Source organism: Molothrus aeneus, chromosome 4 (assembly GCF_037042795.1).
Source record: "Molothrus aeneus isolate 106 chromosome 4, BPBGC_Maene_1.0, whole genome shotgun sequence".
Lineage (NCBI taxonomy): Eukaryota > Metazoa > Chordata > Aves > Passeriformes > Icteridae > Molothrus > Molothrus aeneus.
In genome coordinates this window covers 27,249,442-27,270,146 of record NC_089649.1, presented here as the reverse complement: position 1 = coordinate 27,270,146, position 20,705 = coordinate 27,249,442, and the positions used below count along the sequence as shown (strand labels likewise).

Genomic DNA, 20,705 nt, shown 5'->3' with positions numbered 1-20,705 from the left:
TATAAGAATCATACCCAATGCTGTTTTAATGAAAAACATAGCTAGGAGTGTTGGAAGACCAAAGGGAATTTCAATTGCTAGGAACGGTCCATTAAGAAAGCTGAGGGATTTCCATTGCTGGCCGCAAATGAAGAGGAATTAGTCAGGTAGGAACCAGGCAGTGCAATCTTCTGGTGAGGACTCCACCAAACAGTGTTTGGTAGTCAACAAAGAGATCATTAATGTTAAAATTCTAGACGAGAAGGAATAGAGGGGACAGCATGTGGTAGTCACCCATGCCCTCGAAAGTGGGCAGCTTAGTGCAGAGGATCTGACCGAGTCTGAGGTGCACTTTCAAAGCAGTTGTGAGGGAACTGGGTGCATTGAGAAAATACAGATGAAATCAAAACATCTGCCAGCATTACAGACCCATAATGAAATTGTTGAATGTGTTTTTCATTTGTTGTATTTGTGCAACAATTTAAGATAATAATTCAGAATGGTTGAGTAATGCTTGGATAACACCAACAGCAAGCAGTGGCTCAGAAGATTGGTGGCTTCTGGCTTTTTCACGAGCATAATGCATGCTAGCAGCATGTGCACTTCACCAGAAATTCTTTCTTCCACTCTTTCACACTTGAAAAAAAAGAAAAAACAAACAACCCATCATAAACCCAAACCACCCATTCACATTTCAATTCCTTGTATTATTTTTACAGGAAGTTTAATTTGTCCTGAAGTTTTAGTGAGACTTAAAATGTGGTATTTGTCACCTTATTTTTGGGGGAAAAGGTAGTTCCTGCCAATCTTGAAAAAAGGTACTCAGATTTATGGCCAAATAAAAGGCCCTAGGATACCTCCTTGAAGTTAATGGGAACTGAGAGCAAATCTTCACATCTGACCCAAGAAAAATGCATTTAAAATTATCCAATTGAAGTGAATAATCATGAGACCAGAGGTTTTTTTATTTTTTGCTGATTATCTCTTGAATGAATTGGTCAATAAAGTGAAAAGGAAAGTTTAATTATAGTTTATTCTGTGTCAGAGATAAAAAAGCAAGACTTGACTAAAAATGAAAATTGCTGTGCTTAGGATTTTTTCTGTCCATGTCAATCCACATTCCTACCCAATGGGAGTTCAGCTTAACAGCTTTCAGAGAGTAATCCTTGGATGTGGTAGGTCTGCTTTGATACTGGTTCAACAGTTAATTAGCAGTCTCATTTTGAATGGCACTTGTCTGTGCCAGTATAATTTTAACTTTTGTTTACAGAAGTTACTATTATAAAGAGTAGAAAGTTTTTACTGGGTTTTGGCAGTCCTTTTTTCAGACCCTTCTGGATTTCACTGCCCTATGTTCATTAGAGAGTGACTTTCTCAACTTGGAGTAACCCTTCTGTCTACGTTTCCTTCTTTCCTAGTAGGGAAGCAAGTGTTACATAACAGGCTGAAATCCAGGGACGTGGGTTATTTCAGTCATTGTAAATGTGGGTCACTTGGAAGGAAATGATGGTTTATCGGTTGTGGAGAAATTCCTAAATTCTCAAGAGGCAAAAAGTAGTAATTGGGAGACTTTTTTTCTCCATTACTTGTGAGTCTACTTGTTTTCAAAAAAATGCAGAAACTCCTTTTGTCTGTGTGTGAATGGAGTGACTGAAGTATTCTGTTCTGTTGTATCTGGAGCTTTGCAGGAAAACAAGTAGAATGGAGAATTAAAGGACCCAGTCACATCAACACATGTAGTGTATGCTCTGACTCATGCCAAACAGCTGAAATAATTGTTTGCTATTAAAAGAAATGCGGAAAGTCTGGCTTAAGCTTATTTTTGTACCTGCATCTGGTTGTTGCCAGTGTTCAAATAGAGCTCACTGGGAGTCAGTGAGTGGATTTTCTGCCTTGTATGGGCAGCTTCTCCTTTGAATAAGGATTTTCATGCTGGAGATGGCAGGGCTGGAGCTGACCCACCCCTCTGGGCCTGGTCATTCTGGTAGGGCTCAGTAGGGACCCCAGCCAGGCATGCAGACTTGGCTGAACCATCTGATTCTTTAGTCCTGAGCACCCTGCAAAGCCCTGATAAAGGAATAATAGGAAGATGCACAAGTTTTATCCTGTGGGTGGCTTGATTCCTCATAGGAAATGCCATCAGATTTATCTGTGGTGTTGGCTGAGCTACAGATGTTTTTAAGCCTACTGCAAAGCATTTTTTTCCTGTATATAGAAATTCTTCAGTTTTAATACTGTGTTGAATTTCAGCTGTGTCTAAATAAGATTTGTAATGCTGAAGCAGCCCAAGTTCATAGAATGTACTCTAATAAACAGGTTTTCCTCAAGAACAGTGTTTGGCAGCAAACAAAGGTTTCCAAATACCCACTTAATGTGCAAAACCTCCAGTGTTTTATGATGACTGACTTTATGGACAGTGGTTTGCTAGTCATTTGAAAGCTTTCCTTGGAATAATAGAGATTTTTGTCTTCAAGTATAAGATTTTTTTTTTTCTCTAGCTGAGCTGCTGCTAATGTACAATCTCTGCAATTGAAGGAGGGACCAAGGCATAAAAAATTCAGCTAAAACTAAAGTTGCCACAGGTTCTTCTAACAATTACTGAACTGTTACACTTTACACAAGTGATCCCATGGTATTTCTTGTTTCTTAAAAAGAACTGATTTAAATAAGTGTATCCCACTTCACAATACAGATCTTTAAAGTGCAGTTGAAAATTCAAGCAAGTTTCCAAAGCATATTTATAGTAATTTCTTTTTCTCCACTGTAGTTTAGATCACAACTTTTGTTTTTCCCTGGTTGCTTTGAAGTCATTAAGTTAGTCTTCATAGTTTTCAGTTTGCCACCATCACCTCTGATTAGAGCTGGGTCTGTGGTGCCAGGAAGACAAAAATCTCAGCATCTAAATGAACTCTTAACAAAGGAGATCCTTTTTTCCTGTTGATGACCATAGTGATTAAAAAAGCGTGAGTGTTTCCAAGTACAATGTTCTAGAAGTGTCTCATGGTGGATCAGATGCTCTTCAGTCAGACCTGTCCATTACCCAAGGACAGACTTCCTGAAGCACACCCTTTCAGTAGTCTGAGAAGCTCCTTTCCCTTACACTTCCATTGAGAGGTGTTTCTAAATATGAATCTCATTTCTTTGTTTCCAGACACTGTTTGTTGGGGGGAAAAAAAAATTAACAAAGATCTTGCATTTCTGTTGCCTTTTAAGATATTCTTAACAGTTGTGTGGAAAGAGACTTTGCCATCATACTAGGAAGATCCATCAGGAGCAGAGCTGTAGATTTAAAATAAGGTTTTATGGTCTCAGGATATATCCCTAATAATATATATATATACTACACTTAAACAAAAAAACATGCCTGATAACAATGGGAGTCCTGAAACAGTCCTAAATAAAGGCAGTCCTAAAACTGGAGCAAACTCTTTCTATGCTAACAGTTACTTCTCTGGATATATTTGTGGGAATATCCAGTTCTGGATGCCTTGAATCTTATGGAGATTTTCAGAACATTAAAGGAGTACATGGGTGGTTCTTCCACAACCAAACCAAATATCTTTTTTGTTTGTTTTTGTTTTTTTTTTTTTTTTTTTAATTTTTGTTTAATTTAACTGTGTTGAACAGCTTGGCTAGAAGGCAAATTACATTTTTAAGTGCATTCTGGGAGATTTCTGTTAAATTATGTCCTCAATATATCTGGTTTTATGATACAGCCCGTTGTTGTCAGATTAACATTGCATCTGGATCTGGTTAGTTACTTGCAGATTTCAAATGATACTGTTACTTTATAAAATGAAGTTTAAGCTGGGGTAAATAGATAAATCCTGGTTACAAGGTATTCAAGTTATGCTACCATCTGATTTCTGTCTATTTTGTATCTATCTTGCTTTAGCAGAGAGCTCAGCAGGATTGTGTATCTGCATTTTGTCATATAATGATAAACAACATCTTAGAGCATAGTAAATACTGCATTTTTTCCAGTAGGTTTAATAATAGAAAAGGATTTCTAATGCAAAGGACTTAGAAATGCTGTTTAAAATTTTAATCTGTTGAATGTTTTTTAGTTACACAAGAAAATATTCCTGTTGGCTAATCCTACATCAGCAAAAATATATTTGTGCATGAATTCTTATATTTATTCAAAAACTATGCTTTTGTTATTTGCTATTGAAGCTTTGAATGTTTACTTTATGAATTTTGTTTGTGTCATATCGAGAGAGGTGCCAAAAATGCCTTTCTATTATTTCTTGGATTTCTGTATTTATTTTCTGAATATAACATAGGCAGTACTTCTATTTGTTAGGTAGTTGCTGTTTATTTCAAAGTAATTTGAAATAATTCAAATATTCAAATTATTGAAATATTCAATAGTTTCAAAGACCTTTCACTGTCAGCTGTGGCTGGAGTGGAAAGATAATGAGTATTCCTCTGTTTGCAGCTATATGCCAGCCAGGGTGCAAACACGGTGAATGCATTGGGCCAAACAAGTGTAAGTGCCACCCAGGATACACTGGAAAAACTTGCAACCAAGGTAAGAAAGAATTTATTTTTGAAATTGTGGAAGTATTGTTGATCTCTGTACCTACCCCCACCAATGCTGTGTGTGTCCCCTCTGTTTATAGAGTAATGAACTCATATGCCAGGTCTGTTACTGCTGCAGCAAGTCTGATATTTGCACTGACTTTTGTAGAGAGATTGACATCTGCAGTGGGATGACACAGGGTCAAAATTGCTTTCATTCAGAAGAAATCATTGAGATTAATATATAGGATGTAGTTACCTGCTCTCCTTAATCAGAAGCAAATTATTTAAACCTTATGGTCAGGATTGTTGCTTTTTATAAAGTCACAGTTTTCAGATTTGAATAGTGGAATAATATTTGTTTCATTAAAAACCTCATAATTAATGCATTTTCATTTTAGTGTTCCTAATCCTGAGCTAACAAGGTTGCATTAAACTAATAAAGGGTTAGAGTAAGGATGAAGTTTCTCTTACTGGAATATCAAATTTCATTGTTTGGGGTTTTTTCTCAAAAGTTATGTCCAAAGCATGTAATGGTATAAAGATCATAGGGTATAAACAATTAGAGAATTGTAAAATGTGATTTTTAGACTTTGATGGCTAAGACATGTTCACACACAAAGATATCTCAATTATATCTCTTTTGCAGTTTTCTCAGTCTACAGGAAAATTTGTGCATTTTCTGAGTGCTGAGAAAAGTATGGTAGAAAAGTGTGATATTTAGAATGATTTTCTTTAAGGGTGTATTCTGATATTGCTAAATTTCTTATGACAGTTTGATTTTTAGACTAAGTTATTTTCTTTAAAAATAGATACATATTTATTTTCAGATTTACTAATCCTTCTCAAACTGATGTGAAAATGTGTGCTGTGTTTTTCAGTTTTCTCAAAAGTTTCCATCATCTCTTATATTATCCTCTCTTTTTTCCCCCCTTACTCTGGGCTGACATTTTAAAGGATGTGTTGTTTTGATTTTATTCTACAAGTTTTCATCAATCCAAAGCCATTTTAGAAAACAGTGCAGTGAACTAACAGTTAGATGTGTGTGTAACAGTTTTTATAGGTAGTCAATAGTTTAACAATATTGAAAAAATGCTTTGCAAATAGCTGGAGGCTTCAGTTTTGAACTAAACTATTTACTTGCCACTAAATGCTAAAGAAGGAAAAATGTGATGGGTTATCAAAGGAAGCACTTTGGGCAATGTTGATGAAATATTCTTGCATGGTGCTGGTTACAAAGCTTCCCTGGCAGATGTAGACGAGGTTTCGGAGATGCCAGCTGACTGTGGTGCCCCAAATGTGCACCAGTTCAGGTGGCGGCTGCTGCTCTACTGCATGGTGGGACCCTGGAGCTGTTCCTGGGGTCATGATCTGTGTTCTTGCTGTGTGCTGATTCAGTGTTTGGATGAGACTTGAAAGAGTGCAGTGAATGCAGAGTCTGCTTTTGCTGGGCGGAGATTCAAATGGCACAGGATAAATGTGACCTATTTTGTTATAATACAACACCTTAATACAGCACCTGCCCTGTTCAACCTGTGGCCCATTTTCTCAATCCTGTTCTAGAATAGTAACAGGAGTAACAATGTTGGCAGAGAAGATGTTGGAGTTCCCTGCAGAGATGGAAGTGTTTCTAGAATGCGTGAATCTGGGCTGTAAAGTATGCTCATGTTCTTAGTGAAAGGCTTTCTTGGAGTACAACCTCTGATAAACAGGCTTTACATCTCCTGTTCGTGTGCCCCATGGATCAGGCTGTGTTCTTTGTTATAAACCTGATCCAGGAGATCAGCCCAGCCTCACAGCAGAGCCTGTTCAGCCCTGACTGTGTGATGATGCTGGATGCTTGTCCTTTTCCAGTGGTACTGCAGTTGCTTGACAATCCATACCTCACTTTAGATCATTCAGAAGTTAAGACTACCTGATACTTTTTTAATTATGTTGCTATCCTCAGCAATCAAATTGCAGTGGCTGCACAAGAGCTAACCTTGTGTTCTCCCTACAGCATTCATATCTCCTGAATAGCTTTGGTGTTTCCCTTCTGGCTTTTTGATCCAGCTTTACAGCTGTACAGAGCCACTTGAGAGAAAATACCCTCTGCCACCTCTCTTAATTTATAGTGATAACAACAGAACTCATACTTTCCAAATGTGTACATCAAAAACACTTTTCTGGTAGCTGCTCTTGAAGAAAATACAGTTAATATTCAGTAAGAGAAATATAAATAGATGTAATTTTTGCTAGCAATCTAAAGCACATACAGGTTAACTGTCTTTGGCTGGAAAGGTTGTCTTTATCAAAAAAAATCTAAGGCTGCTTTTCTGTAACTTTTAATTCTCTTACCTTGTTTGTTCTAGGAAAATGATGCAAATTTCACTGCTTGAAATTCTTGTCAGCACTTGATATGTATGTATATTTATTAAGTGAAGTAATGCATATTGCCATGTTTTTATTATCCCTTCTCCCTATCCTATGAAGATGTGCAGCTGTACACAAGTCTACTTGGTCAGAGCAGGGAAGCTCTTGTGTTCCACCCCCTGGATCATCCTGCAGGAAATGTAGCAGTGAGGGGTGAGGTGCTCCTGTGTTTCAGGTGTTGTGCTCCTCCTCTCTGCATGGCTTCAAACAGGAGTGCAATTTCCTGCAAAGGGAGTGGAGGCTGATAGACCCATCAATGGCTGGGATGTGAGAGCTCAACCTGCAGTACCCTTAGCATGCAGAGCAAATAATTGGTTGTATTTCCTTGGTGCTGTTGTGTGCGTTTTGAAAAGTTTTGACTCTTCCATACTCGTGGTTGTCACTTGCATTGTTTCTCTCCTCTGCACTTTTTTCAGAGCCCGCCCTTTTCCTTTTCTGAGTTCCTGTGTAAAGTGATAGTGATGGAAATTGTTTATCAGGTTAGATAAAGACAAAACTGTGATTTAGATGAAGTTGGAAGTTGTAGAAAAGGAGGGCTAAAAAAGTTCAATTTGTCAGCTGTTGATTAGTCAGACTAAGTGAACAGAACTGTTCAGGTGATAGACATCTCTTATGAAGTTGACATGGTAGTATGATTGCAATTGCTGGAAATGAAAGCTGGTTTACTGTTTATATTATGGGGATAACAGTTTAATTATTCTACTTGGTTTCTGGTCCTTGGATTTCTATTTTCAGAGTTGGGTAAATGTGATATTGAATGTTTAACTTCAGTGTTGCCTGATCCAAGTTACGTGATAGGCAAAAAAGGCAGAAAAAGTCTTGAGTGCTGAAGTCTGCAGAAGCAAATTAAAAGAAAATAGCAGAGGGCATTGAATCTGCTTAGAAATAAGTGGCCTGTTGTTGGGTGTGCACTGAAGTTGATCCAAGACCATGTGTGATGCAGTGCAGCAGTCAAAGGAGTCACATCCGTGTTTGCCAGCATAACACTCTGTCCTTCCCTTGCACTCACATTTCATTTAATTCCTTTAGATATAAAATACCTGTGCTCAGCAGCTTGTCTTGGTTATAAACCTGCTTCCAATAGTGGCCAAAACAGTCAGTCTGCTTTTATGTACTCTACTGCCTGGTATTACTTTGAAATCAAGAGTGCTGGTTTTGCATTGGCTGTCAATTGTAGGGAATGTGGGAAATTAAAATATTGAAAACTGAAATTCTCAAATCCAGGAAAATGAGTGGACATTCCCACAAAGAAATTAAATGAATTTGTTTAACTTTTTAATAGTGTTGCACTTTATACTATTCTCATAGTATGTCACTAATAGGTGTCTATTTGTCAATACCAGAGCTTTCATTTTTGTACTAAGAATATTTTGTATCAAGTGGTGGTGTATAATTCAGAGTCCTGTAAAAGGATCCAGTATTTTAAGGCTCATAATGTAATTTATACTCTATGCAGGGTGATATACTGGGAACAGTCGTAAATTCTTATTTTCAACTTTGAGTCTGTGGTCATAACTCTGGAAGTAAGTGCATGACAGTTCTTTAGTAGTCAGGAGTATCTAAACTTAGGACCTGAAGTGCAGTGGAATTTAAACACTAGAACTTAACACATGGCAGTGTTAAAATCCTGCCCTGTCAACTTAATTTCAGTGTTACTTTTCCTTATTCTGTTCCTACTTCTAGTTAAATAATTTCAACTTAGCTCTGTTATACCTTTATTTTGTAAAGTGATTATTTTTGTAAAAAATAGGAAGAATACAGATATTTTAGACTAAGAGAACTTTTTTTCTCTTACTTCAGAATTATGGCTGTCAATGAACTTCAGTATATTCAATACTATGGGTTCCTTGGGGATACATTTATGAATTGAAATCAAATGCTAACAGAGTTTTTGAATGTAACAATGACTTTTTTAACAGACACATTGCATGCATAATAAATATATTAATAGTGCTATACTGTCTGTCAGGAACTGCCTACTTGTGGTATGCTTTACAGAAAAATGAAAAAACAATTTTTATTTTTTTGTGCTGCCAAGAGAAGTTTGCCTTTCAAAATGTGAACTTTCATCTGCTTATTATTGGAGATTTTTATGTAAACCTTTTTTTCACATGAAGGTTTCCACAATGAGAACTTGCCCTGTAGCATAATCATCTGCTGCATTTCCATTTGGCCTAGGCATATACCCATAGTCACAACTCCCAGCAGAGAACCCTGCTTTCACAGGACAAAATGTACTTTCTTCTACAGCTGTTTCTCTCAAACCCAGAAGGTACTTTCTTGGGAGTGTGGCATTGGTGCCTGCTGTGAGAAGAATACTCTCCTTGCAACTCCTGAAACTTTTTCCGACTCCCTAAGAGTGAGAGCTGCAAAGGGATGCTGTCTCTGCAGCACGTGGTCCCCAGGAAGATGGCAGAGGTGGTCATCACTCCTTCTTTATCATGCACAGGTCATGCCCTTATTTGGCAATCTTTCCTCACTGAAGTCCTGCTTAGGCTCACTTGATCCTCCTCGCCACTTGAGGAGGAAGTATTCCCCTTCAGGTTTCCTGGAAACATCTTGTCCAGCCTTAACAGGTAGAAATGGAAAATTACATCCCTTACTGCTGCTGTCTTGCAGAAGAGGGGAGCAGGAGGCATTCTCGTCCTTAAACATCCTGTTCTTCCTGAGACCTTGGGAAATGAACTAAGGGGAAGGGCTCTGGGGAAGGCTACGTCTGCATGATGCTCGCTATTCCTTCACCCCATGAAGATGGAAACAAAGTAGGTCAGAAGACAGCAAGTTTAATGATACATGTAAACACTGTTAGGAGCTCTCAGGAACAGCAGTGACAAAACAGTGACAAACATCCTTGCAGCTGAGTTTGGATTACATCAGTGACTTGTAGTGTGATACATGTATTTTTCTCTTGATGGCTCTGCATTTTACCAATCAAAATGAAATGGAATATATTTCTCGGTTTTAGAATGCCATTTAAAAATATTTTGCCTGAAAACAGTAAGGTGAAGAATGTTACTCACACGAACCAATGGATTGCAGAGTTTCAGGACAAATTTAAAATCCAGACGTTAAGAACTTGTAAAATTTCAGGTGTAGTTGTTTAGAATCAATGTTTTCTCTAACTTCACCTCCACAGCGAATGTAATTTTTCTCACTCCATTTACTACACAGACCCAGTTAAGTTTTCAGCTTTACTTCTGAAAAGCAATCAATAAATTACTGATTTCATTGCAACCATTGTTTATCTTTCTGGTTTGGCATCTTAACCTTGAGCCTTTGCTTCTAGTCCACAGGAGGCATCTGTCACCTCCTCAGCTGGCATTTTATGAAGTGGCTACTGTGTGTGTATCTATGACATGATGGGAGCCTCAGGGCTTACTTTTCTCCTACATGGATTGACTGACACTTCATATGATGGTGCTTAGGACTGGGAGATGGCTCTTGGAAAACTTCTGGAAAAAATGGCAATTCTCTGTCTGCAAAAAACCTCCAGACAGCATGGTGCAGTATTAGAGATGATGGTTGATAACTCATTTTCTTAGGTTCTAGGTTAAACTGGCTGGATTTGTGAATAGATTTATTATTTTCATCTTTGTTCTCATCTTTGTTCATCACTGTGCAAATAACTAGCAACAATAATAACTGACAAATTATTCTGGCTTACTCAGACAAAATCAACACATTCTTGGAAGAGAATTCTGAAGGAAATCATCTTCTTGTTTGAACTTCTATCTTCTAATATGGAAACTCTAGGCTGAATATTTTCAGTTCAAGCCATGAATTCTCTATTAAATTGTAAATCTGAAATGCTAGCCCTCATGGATGGTCCTTGACAAATATAGCTGATGTCAGATACTTTCTTTTAGTATTTTTTAGATGATAGGGATTGAATTTTCTCTGTGAGATTTTTTAGAGTAAGTTGGCATCAGCTTTCCTACCTTCCTCTGCCACTAATTTTGAAGCATGATAGTGAATCACTGAATTGCTATCAGAAGCACTGATAGTGATTGCAGAGTGATGTTTGCTTTCTCTCTCCTCTTTCCTCTTCCGAGTGCTGCCTGGTCCTGGACATGGCGTCAATGTGAATAGTGGCAAGACGTGGCCAGCCTGAGCTTGTGTGTTGCCTAATGAAGCAGCTGGCACTTCATCTAATGCTAATACTGTTATTTTTGAAAAGGCATCTATGAAACCAAGCCAAATAAGCTGTTTGGCTGGAGGGATGAACAGCGCTTCGTGCAGGATGTTTTAGATGCTTGCTATCAGCTGAGCTGCGTATAAAAAGCTAATTGCTGTGTTTTTCCTTCCTCCTCCAGCAGCTTGAACTGGCAGTTTTTCCACGCATGCCTGGTGTGTTTTCTTCTCCCACCCTCTTCCCTTGTGCCCTTCATTTCAGATCTGAATGAGTGTGGACTAAAGCCACGGCCGTGCAAGCACCGCTGTATGAACACCTACGGCAGCTACAAGTGCTACTGCCTGAATGGCTACATGCTCATGCCAGATGGAACCTGCTCAAGTACGGCCAGCCTCGCTGCTTGCTCTCTCCCAGCTTCCCAAAGTCCCTGCTGGAATTTCCCTGGACAACTTCTGTGAAATGAAAATGAGTCCCCAAGTAAAAGATTAATCCTCCTGAAAATTAGGCAGCTGCACAAGATGAGCTCTTTTTTTTTCCTTAGTTAAATTAGGCTGAAAAAAACCAGAAGCAATTGTTTTGATTTTTATTAGTTTTATTGAAAGTTTCCCCCAGAGCATTCTTCAGTGCTGTAAATCACTGCTAATTGGCCTTTGAGGACAAGTGCTTGCAGTTTTCATTGCAGCAAGACACCTGCATTTCTGCTGCCTTTTGGCCTTATGAATGTAAAATCTTTAATGCTGCAGATGTTGGTTGTTTGACTGGTATAAAAATTGTACTGCCATCTCTCCAGGGATCAGGTTCCTACTTGTTCCTGTAAAAACAGTTACTTTGAATATCTGGATAGAGGGGAGGGGAGAGAAATTACCTTCAATTAGAGATACCCCATTTTTAAAATGGCAGTAACTGTCCAGGAGAGTCTTTAGTACATATTAGGCTACATATTCTGCGGACTCCACTCAATAATAACTTACTACAATAACAACTTATTACAATTGTGGTAGTTTTCTTTTTTTTTTTTTTTAATTTTCTTAGAGAAGTAGTTTGCAGAAAGAAAAATTTTACTAGCAGATGTTTTTTCTCTTTGAAGGATACAAGCATTTTCCCACTTTTATCATAAATATGTGATGTCTTAAATCTCCAAAATTCTCAGTCACTTTGTAGCACTGATCATAGTCTTTATCTGAATGTGTTCCATCATTTTTCTCCAGATGCCCTTTCTTGTCTGATGGCAAACTGTCAGTATGGCTGTGACGTGCTGAAAGGGGAGGTGCGCTGCCGCTGTCCTTCTCCAGGGCTGCAGCTTGGGCCTGATGGCAGGACTTGTGTAGGTACGTGACCAAATGTAGATTTAAAAATTTTAATTTTTTTTTCTCCAGTATGCTTTTATCCTAGCACAGAATGCAGTTCAAGTGAGTTTATCAGAGGTACTTAGAATAGAACAGGCATTTTAAAGAACATAGAACAGGCAGTTTAAAGTTGTTAATAATGAGAGTAGTAATAGGGCTGTTGCTCAGGTGTCCTTGTGTCAGAGATTGCCAGTGTTTTCAATCCTGCAAGTTTCATTGTCTGCCTAAAGCCCATACAGACTCCTTGGTATCCAAGCCCTTGGCCCTTGCCACTCCTGCTACTGGGTTATTTTAAGCTATTGCTAACTCCAAAATACCTGCCTGCATAAAAAAAGGAGTGGGGAGATCACCTTTCCCTCATACCCAACAAGGTGGTGCCTAGCTCAGTAGGTTAATTTGTAAAAATCACTGATACTGTAGTGGGGCAAGGTGAAGGTCTCTGTATGTTCCCAGTATTAGTGGGATTGAATGTGCTGTCTTTCTTCCATACTGTGAAAACTCCAGGTTAAAATAAACACAGGAACTTAGAGTGTATAAAAGTGAAATATTTTATTGCCACGTTTGTGAACATGGAAAAGGTGCTTCTGGTTAATCAGACTCTACTATGGTCTGAAGAACAGTGTGACATGTGATTTCATCAGTCATTAACTATACATCCTGATTGGGATATGATGCTCTAGTGATTTCATTATTTATCTTCTATGAAGTGGTACAATCCTATAACAATTCTATCAGCAACACTGAAAGAATGTAAGAAAATGGGGACGTCCTAATCATCCCTTCGGATATCTTGGCTCACCACAGGGTAGGTGTTTCTCCAAGTGCCTGGCCCAAGGTGACCAAAAATTTGTTGGCAGAGAAAGGGACAGACTCTAGATGTTCTGATGAGAAGAGCAGGCTCCACACCAAGTCAGAGGCTTTCTGAAGTGCATGATTGGCACATCTGTGCATGGAAAAAAATGGAAAGAACAGGACCTACTGTTGTTGCATACTGAAGGGACTAAGTTGTGATAAATCCTATTGTGGATATCATGGCAGAGAGAACTTTGAAAGATATTTGTGCCATGCCATAGTAAGCTGAATGATTTTAGGTACAAATTCAAGAAAGCTACACCGAGTAAAGAAATTTGCTAGAAAAAATGCTTGCAATGTTCTCCTAGTGCTCATTTTTATATTCAGGAAAACTTCATACTTTGAAATAAACAAAGTGTACTTTAATGCCAAAGACTAACACTCAAACCAGTACTATGAAGCTCTTTGAGTTTTTCAGTGCAGTTTTCAAAAAACCAATTTTTTTCCTCCCCAGAAAGGCAAAGAACTGTGTACCCACATTTTAGTTGGGTATGCATCATTCAGAATGACCTCATAACCTATTTCTAAAATTTCCACAAGAATTTCAGAGCAGCCTGGTACAATACAGAGAATAGTTACACCAAGAGGTGTCTGTTCTTCCTGCATCGTAACATAATGTTCTCCCCTTCTTTGGTGATTATGACATGCACCCTTTCTGTGTTATTTCTCTTTCAAGTTCGAGTTGCAGTAAATACCTCAAAGAGTTGAAGCTACTTGGGACTAAGGCTGTGCTTTTCCCTCATGTTTGTACAAGCTTGTCACTGTTGGGGATGTTGTTGGCTCCAGCAAGGGTCTGGATAATGCTGCAGTACAAATAAAAGTGTAGGTGGTGGTAAGAAAATTGAAGTGTGCATTGCCTACAGCTCATGAGATCCCTGTTTGAGGAAAGTCTGAAAGACAGCTGGGAATGCAAGGCCTATTTTTAGCACAGGTGGAAATTCCTCTGGGCATTATTCTATTCTTAGTTTAACACTTGCTGAGCATTCCCTTGTTTAAAATGTTCCTTTCAGACAATCAGTAAAGAGCCACCAATTTGGCTATAAAGGTAAATCGTATAAACTAGATGACAACAAAGTGAAAAAAATAATTCAGCAAAGTATTTGGTGAAAATGTGGATTAAACAGCTAATTAGTTGATTAATGAGTCTTGAATCAATAAATCAATTGGTCTTGCCAGGTTTTTGGGTTGGGATTTTAATTTAATGAAATGAGCCATATACAGATTTCATTTTCAAGTGTTCTGAAATTATTTGAGGGCTGAAAAGAATGATTTTTCACTATAAAATTAATTATTTCCTTTTTGTGTGTGTTTAGAAAATTGAAGATACAGCTTTGTAAACTTAAAAATTATGCTATTTTTAAATTAGTCTTAGGTTATTTTGTGCTTGGTAATGTGGTCATACTTGCAACAAGAGAGAGAAGCAATTCTGCTTCTCTGTTGGACACTGACCCTCACACTCATTAGGTGCTGACCATCACACTGCCTCATGTGCCTTTGGAGCAGCTCCAAATCCCCCCTCCATGCCCTGCTTTTCACAGGAAGCAGGTATGAACCACAGCACGTTGCAGCAGGCAAAGGGGAACAGCTCTACACCTTTTGGTCCAGGCGTGGATTGGCTTGAAAGGAGCCACAGTCACTGTGCTGTTTGAGAGCTGCAGGAAACTGATCACTGATCTTGTGGCTACTGATCAAAAAGTGGATTTCCCTTCAGCAATGAGCATCCATGCACCTCTTCTTATATGCAAGTGGAAGGCCTGTTACATTTTTCCATATTTTTGCATCAGTTTTGAACAGTATGTTGATTAACAACTCTGTCCTGTATCTCCAGGACATATAACTGCCTACCACTACACTGCTGCAATAATTTAACATAATTTTTGCCTTATGTGAATTAATATGAATATGAACAGAGGAAGAAGCAGGACATGCTACATTAGGTTTTTAAAGATCATAATCCATGCCATGATGAAGTATATTCAGTGGCTAATCTCATTCTTACTGAACTACTTTTTGAAGCTGTAGTTTAAAGATTAAAAAACCCAACCAAAACCAACAAAAACCCCAACTAACTCTTAGTAATCAAGAGTCTTAAACTTGCAGACTTGAAATAATATTTTAATAAAGGATAGAAAATTGGGACTTGTTGATTAAATTGTAATAAGAAGCATGATAGAGTTTGTAAAACTTAGTAGCATACTCAAAGCCTAAAATGTTAACAATAAATTCAAATCAAGAGACAGATTTATAGGAAGATTCAGACATGTGGAGAGGTGCCCAGTATTTGCCTTGTTTTCTTTCTCATTGAGGCCTTTACTGCACCATTCCAGCAATGCTCCTGATGGAGAGAGAGCAATCAGGCGGGCCAGGAGTGTGGGAGCTCAGGGGTTGAATCCTTTTACTGCTATCCTCAGTAATTCTTCATGCAGAGTGGGACAGTGCCAGCAGGAGCTGCTGGGATGACCCATCTGGCCGTTAATTCATGGCTTTAAGTCACTTCTCTTGGCTGTGGGAGCCCAGCTTGGAGAGAAGCTGAAGCTCCATCTCCCCCACTCAGGTAGCTGCCCTAACTAACTAACCAGCAACTTTTGGTAACATATTTTCTGTGCACTGGAAGAGGCTCTGCCTTGCTCAGGCCCCTTTCACAAGAGCAGCAGGGCATCAATCACTCGACTTTGTTTTGCACTCTTGACATCGGCAGCTGAAGGGCTCCTTTTGGGAAAAGCACTGCATGGAGAGCAAAATCTTGCTTTCCCATAGATCAAGAGCCTGATAGAGCTGCAGAGCAAAGGCTTGAACTGTGCCCTGTAGATAACCAGCAAACAGGAGGAGCTGCGTGCGTCAGAAGCAGCCGTGCATGGCAGGTCTGTACCTCAGTGGAGAATTAGTGTTTGAGCACTCAGCAGCCTCTGCTTGGTGTCCAAGGGCTGCAGAGTGACTGGCAGCACAAGCAGCTTTTGTGTGTCAGCCTGACCTCGTCTGAGAGTTCCCCAGGCAGGGAGAGCAGCAGTGGGTGGGCATCAGCTGCTCCCTGGGCATCTGCCTGTGACCCAGAGCTGAACAGGAGGGCACAGCAAGAAGTGCTCTGAATTACTGCTGGCTGACCAAGGACTCATATGAAAAACACTTTGGCTATTCTTTAGCTTTCCATTATGTGAAACCAGTTTCATTTAGACAGCACACATTGTATTTTAACTGTTATTAAGAGTAACACAGTTCCTTTGTTTCCACAGATATTGATGAATGTGCTACTGGGAGAGTTCTCTGCCCACGATTCAGGCACTGTGTCAATACCTTTGGGAGCTACATTTGCAGGTGTCATAAAGGCTTTGACCTGATGTACATTGGAGGCAAATACCAGTGCCATGGTAATAACAAGCTATTTCTCACATGCATGTAATAGAGTTGTGTATTTGAAAATTAAATTAATGCTCAAAGAGGAATGTTTATTTATTATGGCTGAAATGTTGAAGCAGGTTGTTTTACACTGCATTGGTATTTTAAGAAAGGATGGATTATAGAAATAAGCTGTGAAAGAGAAGGCATGTATTTGGCCCACATTCTTGCAACTGGTTCTTGTGTGGAAGTTAGTGGGGAGAACAGAGCTGATGACTGCAGGAATTCCTTTCCAAAGCTGTTTTTTCCTCAGGGTTCACTGCTCCTGGCTGTAGGCTTGGAGCAGTGTATGAGCTAAGGCTGTGTCTGAGCTGTAACACTGGTGTGCTCCATAGCATGTCCCAAGATCCAAGATCAGAAAATGTGCACACCCTACCCCCTCCGAACCCAGACTGCCCAACTTTCCTTCCCCTGCAGACAGGTGGGGAAGAGGCAGGAGTTGGGAAATAACCTGTTTTTGTCTGGACATGAGACTGGAATGCAGATGGTGTATGCCCTTCAACAAAGATATTCCCAGGTCTCTCTGCCTTAGTGTCACTGGGTCTCAACTGGTTATCATTCTTTCACTGGAAAAAAGATCATATGGAGATAATTTATGTTTGCTTAAGTATTTTTTTTCAGAGAAATTCGTATTCAGAGTGCTAGAATTTGGAGATTTTTGCTTGCATCACTGACAATAAATGTGGATATGGCATATGAAACATTGCCAGCAGTTTCTACTTGATAGAAACTTCTATACAGATGTACAATATAGAAAGAATTTTATGAAGAAAAACCGATTTAATATCTGTGTGATTAACAATAGGCATACTCCTACACTCTTTTTTTCTTATTCTGACATCTGTAAAAGTGGTTGTTAAATTGTGATGTTAAAGATCTCAGCTGCAATCTACCTATGGCATGTGTGAAGCTGATGCTAAGGTAAAAGCTGAGCAATACCAAAGTTTCCCAATAGTCCCTATTTTCCCTAATGTTTGCCTCACCACATTGATTTGTGACTGTCTATTTTCCTTTTCTCACTGACAAAAGTTTTATTGTTATTTTTTTTTGTATAATCAAAATGGTATTAATGTTTGGGGGTTTTTGCAGGGATAAGCAGAAGGTCAGGTTTCTATGTATGAAGCTAATGATTTTTTTAATGTAAATTTTCTGTTGCAGATATAGATGAGTGTGCTCTTGGCCACCACCAGTGTGGTAGCTTTTCACACTGTTACAACACTCCAGGATCCTACAAATGCAAATGCAAAGAGGGGTACAGAGAGAATGGAACAAACTGCATACGTATGTAATGCTCCTTTTATCATAGAGATTCTGAAAGCTTATGTGTCCCATTTTGTAAACTTTAGGGTACAGCTCTGTCAGGCTCAATTTCTCATCACTATTTTTAATACTAAATAAGGGGCTGGTGAATGTACTTGCAGTTTTATAGGTCTTAGCATGCCTTGGTAAAAATACCTTTCCCTGAGACATTTTCATAATTAGAAAGAAATTCACCTCTCCCTATTCACAGCTTGATTCTAGAGATTGCTTCAGGATGAGAGCAACTGAGTAAGCAGGGTAGGTCTGATCAAACAGTGCACATTACTCATACACTGTTGTTATGTACACTCCACAACTGGCCCGTTTCAGCAGCTCATCCCATCCACTCCCTGCTGCTTCCCAGATGTGAGAAGACCCAGGAGGGAGGATTTCTCTGGAAGGATTTGCTGTTGGAAAATTCCCTTGGCCACCTTTCTCTTGGGAGAAGCAGCCACCCCCTTGGTACAGAATAAGGTGTTAGAGCTCTCCCATATTTGACATCCCACAAGAGTGTGCAGCTCTGTGGCATCTGCTGGATCTTTTTGATCCTGCATTCCTTTGTGGGATCTCGTCTTTGGTGACTCACTGATCTCTTTAAAGAGCAGCACCATTTTTCCCCTTCAGCTGTAGCTGTCATGGTATAAGGTGTTCTCCCACATCCTTAGTGCTTGCAAGTATATGTGGGCACATTTCATGTGTGTTACTGGGACATGGTCCTAAGGGGTGTTTTATATTTTAATATACTATAAATGTCAAAACTGCAGGGTACTCAAAGGGATAGTAATAAACAGGTGGCCAGAGGGAAAACATTTTTACCTGCTATCATCAAACAATTCACTGCTTAACAAACAGTAGTTCTTCATTTTAACTGTGTGCTATACTTGAAATGCTTGTACACAAAATATGTGACTAGAGTTCCTACTGAGCCTTTTAACATCTCCAGTGAGATGTAAAAGTCTTATTAAGCAATAGAAAACAACAAAACATTCTTGTGATTCATGTCCTCAGAAATTCTCCTTGTGAGACTAAGTTAAAACTTGTCCTTTCTGAAACATTGGAGGAGATGGTACTGTGGGCACTGTCTCTGGGGTGAAAGTGGTGCTCAGTCCAGCACCTCATTTTTATGAAGGCTGAAAAATGTCTTAGTTTCCTGGCTTTTAACAAAGAGAAGGATCTAAATGAAGGCTGGCTTGGTTCAATCTCTAAAATAATTCTGCTTATTGACAAGGAGAAATGTTTAGAAGGAAAGGTCTGCGAGAATTTTCTTAATCCAAAGGCCATCTGTGATCAAAATGCTTGTAACATCGGGGTCTTAATAAACTTGCTTCCATTCCTGATTATGAACTTGTGCAGTTTAGGGGGCTGCTTAACCCATGGCTTCCTGCCCATGCATTTTTTAACCAGCAAGCTTTTGTGTAAGTTTTGCCAACTCTGAAAGAGACTCGATGCTTGAGAGGATGTGGGATGGAAGTGTCTTGACCTTCAGTCATTCTAAATTATCTCTAAACTGCTGCACTGCCAAGCACAACCTAAAGGGATGTGATAATTTAGCAGTGCTGATGCTAAACTATGTTTCTAACTGGAAACCTTCAGAAGAAAAAAAATTATTTCATCCAAGTGTCTCTGTGTCACAATGAAAGAGACTGTTAAGTTTCTGGAGTGAGAGGCTGAGATGTCCATTTTGGTCCCATTTTGATTCTCTTTGCAGTTATTCCTATTTTTCTGATTGAGCCACCTGGTCCATATCACATATTCAAGGCCAATTGCGCTCTCCCTGAGGGAGGCAGTGGTAGAATGAGCAGGATTGTTGATGCTGAAGGCACAACTCCTCAGACCACTGCATGTACCTGCTTTTGTTACAGAAAGGCCAGTGACCAGGCCAACAGCTCGTCCTACAGTACCTGTGCCAACAGCTCGTCCTACAGTACCTGTGCCAACAGCTCATCCTACAGTACCTGGGCCAACAGCTCGTCCTACAGTACCTGGGCCAACAGCTCGTCCTACACTTGTGCCAACTCAGCCTGCACCCAGGACAACCCGACTGACACCCAAGCCAACCATGAGATATGTGCCAGTGACAACAAGGCCGGTCACCACACCAGTGGTGAAGCCTCCACTTCCAACAACACCTCAACCTACAACAGTAAGACCTACACTACCACCACAAAGAACTCCTCTGGTAATAACTGAAGAGCCTGCACATGTTCCCATTGAAACTACAACTTCCCAAGGAGTTATAGATGACAACAGGATCCAGCCAGATCCTCAGAAACCCCGAGGAGATGTGTTCAGTAAGTAATTTTCCATATGCCTTTGTTTATCAAAGCTGTAGATGAAAGCATGCACTATACTGTTTGGGATTTTTGGAACAATATATCATTGAGAACAGAGAAAGGAAACTGAAAATGGTTATATGGTAAAGCTGCAAAAGTAGTTGATTTTATTACCTAACAAAAGTTTGCGATGGAAGTTCTGAATCAATCAATCAAAAAAGTATTTATTTTTTCCCCCTGAAATTATTGAGTATATTGTCCTATAGAAGTACTTAATTAAGCTTTCAGATGAAGGTTTTAAGGAAATGAAAGACATTTTATTGAAAAGGATTGAAGTACAGCATAGCTCATAAAGTAGTCAATGGATTTAAATTCAGAGATTGAGAGTCCCTCCTAAACAGAATATTACCATAGTTTTAAGAATGGTAAAGAAATGGGATCATGCCTAATTACCTAAAGGATTCTATGTGACTTTTTTTTTGTATGGGTTCAAAT

At 39.2% G+C, this 20,705-nt stretch overlaps 1 protein-coding gene across 1 annotated transcript in view; it reads left to right on the top strand.

Annotated features, from left to right (window-relative positions):
* NPNT (nephronectin) overlaps positions 1–20,705 on the top strand; it is a 49,930-nt gene that overhangs the window by 12,775 nt on the left and 16,450 nt on the right. The window contains exons 4-9 of the mRNA XM_066549008.1: positions 4,421–4,513; positions 11,309–11,428; positions 12,256–12,375; positions 16,476–16,610; positions 17,797–17,919; positions 19,800–20,228. Coding sequence (XP_066405105.1) covers positions 4,421–4,513; positions 11,309–11,428; positions 12,256–12,375; positions 16,476–16,610; positions 17,797–17,919; positions 19,800–20,228 — 1,020 coding nt within the window. The remainder of the gene's footprint in view (positions 1–4,420; positions 4,514–11,308; positions 11,429–12,255; positions 12,376–16,475; positions 16,611–17,796; positions 17,920–19,799; positions 20,229–20,705) is intronic.